Raw genomic sequence first — 13,974 nt, forward strand, 5'->3', positions numbered from 1 at the left:
CACTTTTGTATGATTTGAGCATGTCTTTATCATAGGCTCAGAGAATCATATCTTGTAGATTTAACTGAACACTTAATCATTTATGGTCTGAGAAGAATTGAAAGTTACAGTGAACTGGTTAAATTATTAAGTTATTCAATAGTCCGTTTCAAATAGCATGTTCCTTTTTAAAATCAGCTAAATTACCACTGACTGTGATACCTCAACAAATTCATTCAACATCAAAATGAACTTAAGAAATTTGGCAGCAAAATGAGTCAAAAACAAATCAAAAATAAAACATTTTGGTACTACTAGGCTTAGCAACCAAAGGACAAAGTGTCCATACAGATCATCCCTCATTACCACCCTCCATAAGTCACTTTGGTATTATTCATAGAGATGGAGACAGATTCTTCCGGACCTTACAAGAGCCACTGTCTACAAACAGAGAACTCAATTTTGTCATACTCACGTCCTCATCCTGGCTTGAATGGATCAGTTCCACAAGTCTCTGAATAATTTTTGCTTCGTTAAGCCACTGAAGGGAAAGGAAAAGAAAGAATAGTGCAAGAAAATCCTTGTTTGATATCACAGAATTCAAAACGAGGATCTCTGGGAAGCTTTACATGATTTAGGCTTTTCAAGAAGGGAAAGTCCTTTCCCTTCACTTCATAACCAAAGTCACAGGCAATATACAATTTCCCCTAGGCATAGAGACAAATGTATTTTAATTTGCATCAGTAAGCGTGCTATGCTCATGAACCTAAAGACTTAAACATCTTCAGAAAACACAGACTAGATAAGTTATGAATATTATCTACCTGAAACAGCATGAGCATAACTATCAACATAGACTCATAGAATCGGTAAGGCTGGAAGGGGCCTCTGGAGATCATCTAGGCCAACCTCCCTGCTCAGCAGGGTCACCTAGAGCATGGTAGACAGGGTTACATCCAGGCGGCCCTTGAAGATCTCCACAGAAGGAGACTCCACAACCTCTCTGGGCAACCTGGTCCAGTGCTCCGTCACTCTTACAGGGAAGAAATTCCCCCTCACCTTCAGGTGGAACTTGCTGTGGTTCAATTTCTGCCCACTGCCTCTTGTCCTGTCACATGGGACAACTGAAAAGAGGTCATCCCCAAATGGGGACCTGTGACTTAAAACAGGACAAAAATCCTGTTCACCAGCATCACTACTTCTAGTGACTTTTGCCATCAACAACACTGCTGTTTTCCTACTAAGACTGAAATTTCTGACTGTCTCCCTTCTGGAGCTCCATATCATTGCAAAAATGCTAATATTGTCCAAAAATCTTTCCAGTATACAGTTGAGTAACCAAGTATTTCATTCAAGACCCTATTTTCAGAATTGACTTCTATAACCTCTTCTTCCTGATATCCAGTTTATCTGAAAGTTCAAAAGACTGAGCTTCTAAGGCAATCTTCCTGACCAGTCTCTCTACCAACCTGTCTCTTCAGGTTCTTCCATTCATTTCTAATTTTCTGGAATCAGAACTAAATTTCTGAATCTTCTTCTCAGGTCCATGCAAGTGCAGTTGATCCCTACTTCATCTATATTTTATCAGTCTTGCCACCTCCATTCCACTAAAAATGCAACAATCTATTGCTTATTTGTTTATTCATTCTACAAGAATCTGTTCTCATTTCACAGAATCAAAGAATGGTTGAGGTTGGAAGGGATCTCTGAAGATCATCTAGTCCAACCTCCCTGCTCAAGCAGGGTCACCTAGAGCACGTTAGACAGGATCATGTCCAAACAGGTTTCGAGTATCTCCAGAGAAGGAGAGACTGCAACTTCTCTGGGCAATCTGTTCCAGTTCTCTGTCACTCTCACAGGAAAGAAGTTTTTCCTCGTATTCAGGTGGAACTTCACATGTTTCAGTTTGTGCCTGCTGCCTCTTGTCGTTTTGCTGGACACCACTGAATACAGTCTGGCCAYGTCCTCTTGACACTCTTCCTTCAGACATTTGTATATATTGATAATATCCCCTCTCAGGCCTCTCCAAGTTAAACAGGCCCAGCTCTTGCAGCTTTCAACCATTCAGCCTTTCATTTCCATGTTYTGGGGTAAGGATTTGAAAGAAGGATCTGAGTAGTCTAAGATGCAGTCTTTTGATAGTAGATTTTAGTTGGCAATTTACCAAAACAGCTTCATCAAGATTAATTATATCATTTCTACGTTCTAAAGAACAGCTGCTGAAATCCATCACTTATGCCTACTGGCAGTCTCTGTAACAATAAAATTATCCATCTCTCCTTTCCCTTTGTGTATGTTGTATTTGTGTGTTTCATCTTTTTATAATCAGCTATACACCCCATGTTTGCACAGCACTATGACTACAAACCCAGATTTTGACTGCAATTCCTGGATATTCCACAGTATCAATACACTGAATAGTATCAATAACAAAAAATTATATCCATTTTTACCTGCAAGTTTCATTCTTCAAATAATAAGGCCCATAGATATGTTGCAGTGGGTACTTCAGCCTATTTGTTTTTTCAGGCAGAGCTCAACTTGTTMATCACCGTCAACAAATGAACATTTTATCTACAGAAGTTCCATCTACCCTTACAACTTCCACAATCCAGAACCAAACAACATATTGAGTTATATACTTCTGTATTAGATGCAGTTTCTTTCTACTGCAGAGTACAGTAAAGTAAATTCCAAACCTCCATTGTAGTTTCAACTTCATTCTGCTTCAACATTTTTTTTTACACCCAGAGTGGTTGGACTTATGGGCCTTATTAATTAAAAATGTAAGTTAAATGGCAAGCAGGGCTAAGGAAGTTTTGTTCCTTGTGCCTAGACTGTCATAACAAGGTGTTCCATAGGAAAGTGGATGGCTGCAGAGAATGGGATTAAAGAGAAGAAGCATGATCATCCACATGAACACAGAAATTACTTTTCTGTTCTTGGAAAGTGAGAGACACAGAAAATGTAACTTAGAAGTGAAAAAGCAACTGAAATAATCTGTTAAGATCAGCAGAGCAATACCAAAATGTACCGAATTAAGAGGCTAATGTCTAAGAGGTGGACTTTAACATTCACAAGAAAAGGAATAATCTTTAACTTACTCCTCAAAGAAAAGCTGTGACAATTGCAAGGCCCTACCTATCTGGACTGAAGTATARTACTGTTACCTCAGCATGTCCCTGAAGAGAAGATTCACATTTGAGGTACAGACTCCACTGACTATATGCAGTTCAGCAGGGTAAGTGACACATTTGCAAGGAATTGACAACTTGTGCCTACGTTCAACATGATTTATTCTGCAGAAAAAGAATGCAGCAAACAGGACCAGCAAGCAGAGGAGAGGAGGTGAGAAGACAATGTATTATCAGCATGGGATGAACAGAATGTTAGCAGTCTTTTTGCAAAGACCATAGAAACCCTCAGGGTTTCCTGGACCCATTTTCCATGGAAGAAGAGATAGCCAGAKACTATACAGGAATGAGAGGAGGATAGAGATTCCCAAGTTAAGAGTGGCTGGAAACTGGCAACATGAGAAAAGTTCTTTCACCACTTGCAGATGTGTGCTTACAGAACATGTATAGTGGCATGGTGGTAACAGGTGAGGAAGAGTACGTTTCCCTCAATGGAGTTATCAGAGCTAGGAGCCTAACCCATGCATTAACACCAAGAGGAGGTGGCAGATGAGAGCGGCTGGAGACTCTCTTTTGCAGAGAATGGAAAAACTCATTCTCCAAACGGATTTTTTTAGAAGCATGCTGCTTACTAGGAGCTCAGATTCCCTGATGTGTGGTGAGACTGTCAAGGCTCATCCAGCCCTTGAACTATCACACCTTCCTGTTCATCCATGTGTGGACCAATACTACTGCCAAGGGAGACTTCAGGCATATCCAAAGTGACTACAGGACCCTGCAAACTAGAGTGAAGCTCAGCATGCTGCCTGTCACATCCTTTGCCAGTTTCAACTCTGGCTGAGTTTTCACTTTCCTAGTAACATCCTTGAATGCTTGGCGAATTTCTCATTATTACTCTTGAGTAGTCCCTCCCCACTTCCATATTCTCTGTACTTCCTTTTTGTGCTTGAGCTCAGACAGCCCTGTTTATCCATGTTGAGATTCTCCCATGCCTGCTTGACATTCTCTGCATCAGGATGGACCATTTTGCTTAAATATGCTATAATTCTTACCTTCCTCTACGATCAGTAATTCTTCATTTTCACAGACTCTGCTACTAGGATCAAGGACTTTGGAGAACCAAGGGCAGACCTTACCAGTAGAAAGCCAAGACAATATCATGGACCAATACTGTTAAGTGTTTTCATTAAAGACCTGGCAAATAGGGAAAAAAGTACCCTTAGTAAGTCCAGGAACAATACCAAATTGGATGGCAGAAGTTGATATGCAGGAGGGCATTGGTGCCATCCAGAGGAATCTAGACAGGCTGGAGAAATGAGTTKAGAAAAACCTCAAGAAGTTCAACAAAGGCAAAATGTAAAGTCTTGGAACTTGGAATGGAATAACTCCATGCAGCAGGACAGGTTGGGAAGCAACTAGCGAGGAAGCAGCTTTGCAAACAAGACCCAAAGGGTCCTGGGGTCCATTCCACTAGGACTCAGCAGTTTGCCCTCGCAACAAAGATGACCAACCACATCCCAGACTGTGATAACACAAGTGCAGCCAGCTGAGTGAGGGAAGGGATGGCTATTTGGCACTGGTGAGACCTCTCTGGGTCCAGTTTGGGACTTACCAGTACAAGACAGACATTACAGTAATGGAGTGGATCCCATGGAGGCCACTAAGATGGTTAGGGGCTAGAGCACAGGACATAAAGGTAMCCATCTTGCAGGGTTGGTATTTAAGAATGTATATTATATTAGGACTTCAACAAAACTTCTTTTTCTGAAACCTGCTGAAAATATACCTGATAAGGGTGTAACATTGGTGAGTTATTCAGACACAGCAGAAGAAAGAAAGTTCATGGTTCACTATTTAAGATGATAGCCAAACGCAACTCTCAGCAATCAACAGACTAAGTTGTCTGATCTTTTGAGGATCACATCAACAGACAATTCACTGAAGTATTCATATTAAACGTTCCTCATCTGAAAAGAACTAATCTTGCACTAATTTTCTTATAAAAGAATGGTATCTGAAAATCTGTGATAGCGTAATTAGCCCTGAGAGCTAATTTCTCTAACTAAAGGGGCGTAAAGAGTATACCCTTTTTATTCTTATGTTTTGTTACCTGCCAAAGCAGCAAAAAATGTGAGACAATACATAGTAGCATTTTTTCGTGCTATGATCACTGTCCACATCAGATTCTAATGCACAAGCTACATGATACACCATTCGCCATTATACAAAGTGAAGAACTGGAACATCAGCTCACCAAACTGATACAGATCTAGTGAGGTACTTCTGTGAAAGTTACCCAGTTTGGAAAGCTGTGGTGCCTTGCTGGTCTTCAACAGAGCAGAGAGAGAAGAAACTGATCCATCCAGGACAAGATTTCTTTTCAGAATACAACTGATCACGTTCTCCCTGTCACTATGGAAACCTTATCAGACCTGCAGACTGGCGTAATCAGCTCTGCAATCCAAAGAYGGACCTTTGCAATGAGATCCCAATGACTCACTGTATTACAGCGAAGTTGTGCAGCGTCTTCTCTTTCGGACCTGAAYCATGAGGACAGACTAACTCTCCTCAGTGAAGATCAAAAAATTGAAACTATACTTTTTGTCACTAAGGAAAGCAGGAGGAGATGAAGTGCAGAAGGTGTACTCAGAAAAACTAGATCTGCTTTGCATAAATGCAGGATCACTGTAGCAAAGATCCAATGTGGAACCCTCTCATGTTCTTTTTGTATTTTTCTATGTAAGATATGTAAGATATTGATAACATGYATAAAAAGGACAGGCTTCCTTGATGCCATTTATCTGTCCCGATTTAAAAAATGCTTCAAGAAACAACCTACATTTCAGCTTTCTTGTTGCACAACAAGTAAATTATTTAAGGTCAATATTATTTCTTTCCCAGAGACATTTGGGGATCAGATGACAATGATCAAAGAAAAGAAAATATGCTGTCATCTATCTGTGCAACATAAGACTTGTTTAAATATATCAAAAGGTAGATGTCTGAAAGATAAGCCTCCTTGAAGGACCTCCTTAGGTCCTTAGGAGGATGAAGATTCTTCTAGTGTTTCCAATCACGAGAGTCCAGAACAAGGAGGAGATAGGGCTGTAACGATGCAATCTGAAATAGACGACAGATTACTTCACTTATGTTGCAGCTACCCATGGGCTAATGAATCTGGAGGCATCTTTACATAATGGTACTTCTGCCATGACACCTACAGCAGAAGTGTGTAGAAGCAGCTTGTGCGAGCAAGTTTCTTCTTGATGGCAAGCTCTCCAAGACAACAGAATTTAAACTACATGAACAAAAGCACTCCTCTATCRTACATGAGCATAAGGAAGCAGAGAGATGCAAGCAATATCGTATTTTCTTGTTAACTGTAGGCCCTCTTGCTGAGTTCCAGATCAAGGAAGAGAAAGGGAAAAAAGCATGGCCACCTACTCTCAGCTTGTATTCATCCATTTATCTTCCACCCCTTTCTCCTCCATTATCATCAGACAAGACTATGCAGAAAATCAAAGGAAAGAAGTGATCTGGTGAAAAGTATAAACAGGAGAAAGGTGTTTTCAGTTGGATCAATTCCCCAGTATATTTCACCTTACAACCACATGAACACTTCAGCTGGCAAAGATGCAAGAGGAGCTGGATGAGTAGAACAAGTATTAGGAAAAAAGGGAAAACAGAATTGCCTCTTTTTGTGATAATGCCAACTTAAAGTGCTCGTGGAATTACTGACCCAACTTCACTTAGTACTGGAAGTCAAATACTTGCACTAAGACTATGAGAAACTCTGCCCTCACTAACACTATCTTAGCAAGAAGCAGCCAAGGAAACTTCAAACRTACACTTTAGAAGGTCTGTTCAGTAGAAAACACAACAGGGAACTGAACTACCAGTACTGTCTAACTAATACAGTCTTAAGAATCTCTAAAATGGAAGGCTGGCAAATAACAGGCTGCAATGCAATTATTAGGGAGTCTCTGACTTGCTGAGCCAAAGGGGCAATGTGAACATCAAATTGCTGTTGAGAGATGCCCAGACACTTGTTAGGCAGAGTATAATCTTGTTTAACTTAAGATAACATCTTTATAAATCTGCCACTGTAAAACACTACCTTTCAAGGCAGCAAGAATCATAAAACAAACAAACCAAYAGCAGTGTCTGGCAGAAAAGTGGTCTTTTCACATCCCTAACTGATGTACCTTCAACAGCAGTATTTCCTAGTGAAGAACAGAGCTTCTCAAACTTTATTTGGACACTGTTTTCAGCTTTCTGCTAAGCCACACAAAGGGAAAGTAGAAAGCATTTAGTTATTCAGATAGCATTCATATTTTAATTAGGAAGAAGCTAGACTGTAACCTGGAAGACCTTGACATAAAAGACCTTGATATAATGTTAGAACTCCTTAGGTAAAATCCAGTAGTGCATATCAATATTATGGAAACCCTGAAATACTAAGTTTAATTGCTATCACTGTGTTATACAAGTAACAGGCGAATAGTTGCTTTGAGGCAGCTAATCATTCATATCTATTCTCGCTCCTACCTGACAAACARTATTTTTCCTTACATAATGGAAAGTCCAAAAATACAACTTTTATTTCTAATATCTAGCAAAAATAAAGACCATACATTAATTTTTCTGGGAATTAAAGTTTCTGACTACATCACCAAAATTGCTGGTAAATTATTTCTCTCTACATTTTAATCCCAAATTTGAATATCGTTAGTATCTTTTGGCTTTCCAAGAAAAAAATCCTTAAGCTATTAGATTTTTAAATTTTCAAGGACAATTTTTATATTATCACTACTTGAGAAAAATATTCAGGATCACCTCCAGTGCCTCATGGTGTCTTTGATTTTAGTTGGTAGGAAATCTTTAACAGATGAACTTAAGATAATAGGATAGGGTTAAAATACTTCCAATTCAGATTTGACCATTTATAGACGGCTGATATAACATGGAAGCCATTCAYCCAGAAAAAAAGCTACTCAGTTAAAATATCGTTTTAACATCACAACGAAAATATTATTGCATTTATCTTGGTAATGATATTAGTTTAAGTCTTAGTCTTGTCTGCCACATAATGAGAAATTTTCTTACTTCACAAAATGGATGCTATAGTAGAAATAAATGGTAGGACAAGAGATCCTTTAATTATCAGATGTTTCTTCCACAGAAGAGTTTATTCATCTGACCCTCCATAACTTATGTGAGAGAAGAAGAAATCTCCGCATTAAGTATAGTRTTCCAAAGGCACAATACGTGGTGACAAACTGCCAAATACTCTACTGGTCTCTCAGGTCACAAAACCTTTTTAAAAATCTTCAAAACTCTTCAAAATGAAGAGTACACCGTTATAGTTCAGCAAACTAACAAACTAATGAAGCGCAGTTTCACAATGTTTAGTGTACTCTTTCAGGAAATAATCCAAGTTACAATAATAGAGTCATACCATAACGCAATGTTGGAAGGCCCCCCCTGAAAATGCCTGGCCCAGTTGCCTGCTCAGAGCAGGCCCCATCAAAGCAGATTGCTCAGGGCCTTATACAGATGATTTCTGAGTATCTCCAAGGACAGAGACCTATCTGGGTCCCTCTTCATGTATGACTACCCTCAGGTGGAAGTTTTTCTGTTATTTAATTGGAATTTCCCTTGTGGCTGCTTATGCCTATTACCTCTCGTGCCATCAGGTGCATGGCTGAGAAGAGTCAGTCTTCTCTCCCTACTCCCACTAGGCAGTTGCAGACCTCAGTAAGGTCTTCCCTTTGCCATTTCTCCTCCAGGCTGAACAAACCCCACTATTTCAGCCTTTCCCTGTATGTTCTGTTTCCTTGTATGTTCAGCCCCTAACTGTCTCAGCGGCCTTCATGAGATCTGCACTCCAGCAATGTCTTTCTTGTACTGGTGAGTCCCAAACTGGACCGGTAACCAGATGACTCTCACCAATGCTGAATGGAGGGCAACCATCCCTTCCCTTACTCAGCTGGCTGCACTCCTGCCTTCACAGCCTGGGATGTGGTTGGGCYTTTTCTGCAAAACTCCTTTCTCTTTCAGTGGGTCTTCTATCATCATCATCCCCTATCCATCCATCTCTTAGAGGCTTTTTCCTCCCAGCAATTTTCTTGGTATTATTATTTGATTCCTAACCAATTTCAATTGCCAAACTTCTGTTAAAAAAAACRAAGACTTCTTTTTACGGTGAACACATACACAAGTCTAGGAGGATCAACTTGTGCCTATATTTTTTTGTTCTCTTCAACAGCATGCACACTGCACTGTGTACCACACAGCTAAGAGGAAGAACCAAGTACTGGTAATTATCTATCATACTACTTTCTGCAAAGAACTTTTACTTGCTAAGCTATATTTTATTCAATGCTCTGGACACAGAAGACAGGCAACAAAGCTTGTCAGACAYTTAATTTCTGCTGTGGGCTTCAGTGACTCAAATGCAATTTTCCATAGAGCACACCGTCCTTCTGGCTCACTGAAAGGGAGCTAAAGTAGCATTTTTTTATCCAGTCCTGCACATCTCTTCTACCCACAAAAGGGGAGATGAGGCAGCCTCATCCAGACTGGGCTATGAAGGGAGAAAGACTTGTCCTACCTGTAGAGCAAACTAAGCATCTCAATGAGATATTTTATGAGGATGCATATTAAAGAGGAAGGAGGAAGAAAGAGGCACAGTGTATCATCTCCAAAAATCACACACACCCTTGAACATAGCTAGGAACTGAACAAATTTCTGTTTGTTTCACTTCACAAAAGCACTATAGCAAAAACATTTAGGGGAGCTACTAGTTGCTATATAGAAAAAGAAGTTGGCAGGAACTTCAAGAAGCATATCCTCTACCAGCAGTGAATGAACAGGGTTGTTCTGCTGTGCAAGTCACAAAGAGGCTGGAGTACCCAGTGTAACTGATGTGTTCACTCTAGCACCAAGAAAAATGATTTTCAGAAGAGTGGATGCACTCTCATAAGAAATGACAGTTATATTTCTTTAAGAAACAAACAAAAAAATCTTGTTCCGAATCTTTTAAAGAAAAAAAGAAGTAAATTCTCACATTCAGTACTTCCTGCCGTAGAGTTGCTGGCTCCACGCAGCTGATTAGACGAAGCAGGAGGTCCATCATTGCTGATGTATCTATATGCTTTAGCACCAGGCTAATAAACTTGTCTTTTTTCCTTAAAAACGCAATCACCTAAACATAAAACATCATCATCAGTTGTTGGTACAACATACGGACATGACAGCAAAGAACTTTCTGCACTTCATGTTCTTGTTTTAACCAATAAATATTTAAGCAAAATGGCTAATAGGTTGATGAATTCTTCTTCAGAGAACAAAAAGAAGAGAATAACATTTCAAGGAAATTCATTTCAAGGAAACACTGTATCAAATCTTTTTAGCTATCTTTTGTTTCCTCTACGCCACAAAGAAATCAAGCCTACAGAAATGAGAATATCAAGGACATTAGTGAAGCAGAAGAACTTTTCATTCAACTAAGGCTCTCTGATAACAATTTTACACTCTTCATTCTAAAAATGAAGTTTACATTGGAATGCACGCATTCCTAAAACACTATATAGCAAATGTTTCAAATCTCTCTTTTATAGGCAAGAGATTGAGGCATTACTTATGTAGTAAAAAGCTTCTAGGAAATGATCAAAGGATGTTATCAATATGCTTTAATACAAACAACACACAATTAGCACAGGAATATCCCAAAGTACTGCAGTTCTGAAACAAGATCTATACAAAGGTGCCAAATGAGCCAGCAATTCACTCCAACTCAGGAATTTTGGAGAGCTTTACAAAGCCTACATTTCATTCTAACCCAAAACAGAATAGCTATTTTTCAAGCCTTACAATATTTTTCAACACTTACAAATTATTACCTTTCAAAACTTACAATGAGATCATCAGGATACCACCAATATTGCAATACCACACAAAAACATTAGTGAATTCTTTTGTGCATCTGTGTCAGGGCAAACTTAATCACTACCTGTTCAGTTTTTCTTGCAATGAGATTCCCAATAGTCTTGCTGAAGAAACTGGCAAGCAAAGGGTTCAAAGGAGGCTCATGATCCAAGAAGTCATAGAGGATATTCAGCAAAGTTTCATCTCCTCCTAACTTGTCATTGATCTGTGGCACATCAGAGGTCAGCAGTTCACAGGCTGTGTTTGGATATCTAGAAGAACAGAATCAGAGCAACTAAAAGTGAAATGAAAACTCTCAAGAAAATCCTCATTTAAATAAATTATAAAATGAAGAGTAGGATGATCTTCCTTCCTGGAGAGAAGGGAAAAAACCCCACATGATAAACAAGAGTCAACTACATTAATGGCACATTTTAAGGAAGTGCTCTATCCTTACCACTTTTTTTTTTAATCACTGGAATATATGCTTCAGCTGTCCTCAAACTGCAGTTAGTTCTGATTTTTAAAAATAGTAATTAAGCAGTTTCAATACACTTAAAAAGGTCTTAAGATAATTTAACTTGTAAAACTAAAATTAATATAAAATTTGGTTGGTTTGAAGAATGCATATTTTAACAGGTTTCTGAAATGTTTCTGAAAAATTTTTCTTCCCGCTACCGAAACAGAAATAAATATGAGTATAATAAATTATTACATAACAACGAGAGCTAGAATTTTGAGACAGAACATTTGACCTAACACAAGACTCCTAACACATACAAACATACTCTAGGTACAAGCAAACAATTCATAGACAGACTTTTTGAATTTCAACCTTTCACTAAGGCCTACAATTTTCTGCAAAATTAACTCTTTTTTTCCAGAAAATATTACTGATTCTCATTTAGATGATTTTGTTCACTAAAATCAGAATGTGAAATGAAATTTAGCAGCTAAGGAAATCTTTTTTTTCCCCTTGGCTTTGTTTTTTGCTCTTCTATGTGGTGCTTTGATAAACAGGTCCATTCATGATCAGAAAAGGTAATAATGTGTTTATCATTATTAATATRTTTATAATTAGATACAGTCTCAAACACAAAAGCATATATGTACAAATCACAAAACATGCTTCTTGAGCACTGTTAGTTTTGCTACAATACTAATTTCTTCACATTGATGTTGTGTATTAAAAGCAGGCCGTAATCTGTAGTTACACTGCACTGTTTTGCAAATGTTTCATTGATTCAGTCCCTCCATCACTCATGTAATGAATGAATCAAACAAGGGATGGGAGGCTGCCTTACAGGCGTGATACAATACGGACCACTGTCTAGCTATTGTTGACTTTTTTAAAACCTCACTTAGGTGTTTCATTGTTAAATTCAAGTCTTAATTCAACATTCTAGCCACTGTCCATCCTTAAAACAGGCTTCAGAAAAGCCCTTAGGAAAGATCTATTTTCTTAGGACTTCACCATCACACAAAGGTTACTGTAATCAGAAACGGTAGTCCATTAGTGCTGTCAAATTAGACCTAGCACTGAACTATAACACTATTTTCATAGTTTCAGTGTTATATATCACTCTGGAGTCAAAAGACAGCTGGAGCTTATTTTTAAACCATGATTCACTCTTACCCCATTAATTGTTTTAAGACCCTGATAGAGTGTGCTTGAGAAGTTTAGCAATTCTAGAGCACAAAGAAGCAATTCTATCATTTGCCCCTCTGAGTGACATTCTTCATCCATCTGCTTCCTAAAGTAGTTTTGATTTATTATCAATAAACAMAGAGAAAAAATAAAACCTACCCTTTTTGGTTTGAGCCATTTTTTCTCTGCAAGCAGAGCTAGTTATCATTTTTCTCTCAAAATCAAAAAAGTACCATATATTTTAGAAAATAGTCAATGAAATTAAATATCATAATTATTAAAAACTCTACAGAATAGTCTTGTGCCAAATGCATGCTCATTCTTTAAGCAGTGCATTCACTTTCCAAATAAAACTTGTGCCACTCCAGGAGAGACACAAACAACAGATTTCCCACTTCCTAGTAATTATTCAAGGCCTACTACCTTTTGTAACCTCAGATACGAGCCAGCTCCACAATCAATATAAAACACTCTTACAATAATATAACTACTTCCACAATGCAAAGGGAGTACTTTAACTTTTGTTGTATTGTCAGGCTAGAACAACCTTTAAATACACCACAAGATTTTCTAACCTTATTCTCAGAGAAAAAGAAAAAAAAATCACTCAGAAAAGAGTAGTGGAAATGACTAAGTAATTCTCACGTCTGCTAACACCTTTGCATGAAGACCTGTGACTGCACAACAGAATCCACGTTGCAGGGTGTTTATGAATTGTGTTTTTCTCTCTTAGTTGACATTAGTAAGACTTCTGCTCTAAACCTTATTAAGAAATAATTAAGAGGAAATCATAATACCACCTCCTGAACTTGAATTGGGACTTTCTACCCCCACCTTTGATCTCCCCTCCTCCTAGAGCCAGGTATGTTTTCATTCATCTGGCAAGTTTCCGAAGCTAGTGACTGCCATCAGGGAAGGAATTATTATAGATAGGTCTCCAGAAATTTCAGGTCAGTCCTTGGACTGACGTGGACATTACATAGATTTTTGGAAATTATAAGAAAGGAATATCGACGAAAAATGTTACGTCACTGTGTGACTTCATGGGATGCTCATATCTCAGGTATGGTATGTTCAGTCAYGCCATCCTAAAACAAAACTGCTAGAACCACTGTCAGAAACAGGCGACTAGGAAAGGTAGATCTTTTCATTTGATCCAACGTGGCTGTTCTCAGTGTCTGCACCTCTTTTGTGACCAGACACGCAGCGCKCTCTCCAGGAGACTGCCCAGATACCCTAGCTCTCCCACCGCAGTTGTGTTCCTGGCGCTCTCCTCTCTGCGC

General features: G+C 38.7%; 1 protein-coding gene across 2 annotated transcripts in view; it reads right to left on the reverse strand.

Annotated features, from left to right (window-relative positions):
• Nucleotides 1-13,974, reverse strand: part of PPP6R2 (protein phosphatase 6 regulatory subunit 2) — a 102,883-nt gene that overhangs the window by 38,769 nt on the left and 50,140 nt on the right. For both annotated transcript variants that reach the window (XM_085315942.1, XM_085315943.1), the window contains exons 4-6: nt 11,129-11,315; nt 10,184-10,321; nt 455-520 (exon numbers count right to left, since the gene is read on the reverse strand). In XM_085315942.1, coding sequence (XP_085172068.1) covers nt 455-520; nt 10,184-10,321; nt 11,129-11,315 — 391 coding nt within the window. The remainder of the gene's footprint in view (nt 1-454; nt 521-10,183; nt 10,322-11,128; nt 11,316-13,974) is intronic.

Source organism: Rhea americana, unplaced genomic scaffold (genome assembly GCF_003343005.1).
Source record: "Rhea americana isolate MKP2758 unplaced genomic scaffold, rheAme1 scaffold_444, whole genome shotgun sequence".
Taxonomy (NCBI): domain Eukaryota; kingdom Metazoa; phylum Chordata; class Aves; order Rheiformes; family Rheidae; genus Rhea; species Rhea americana.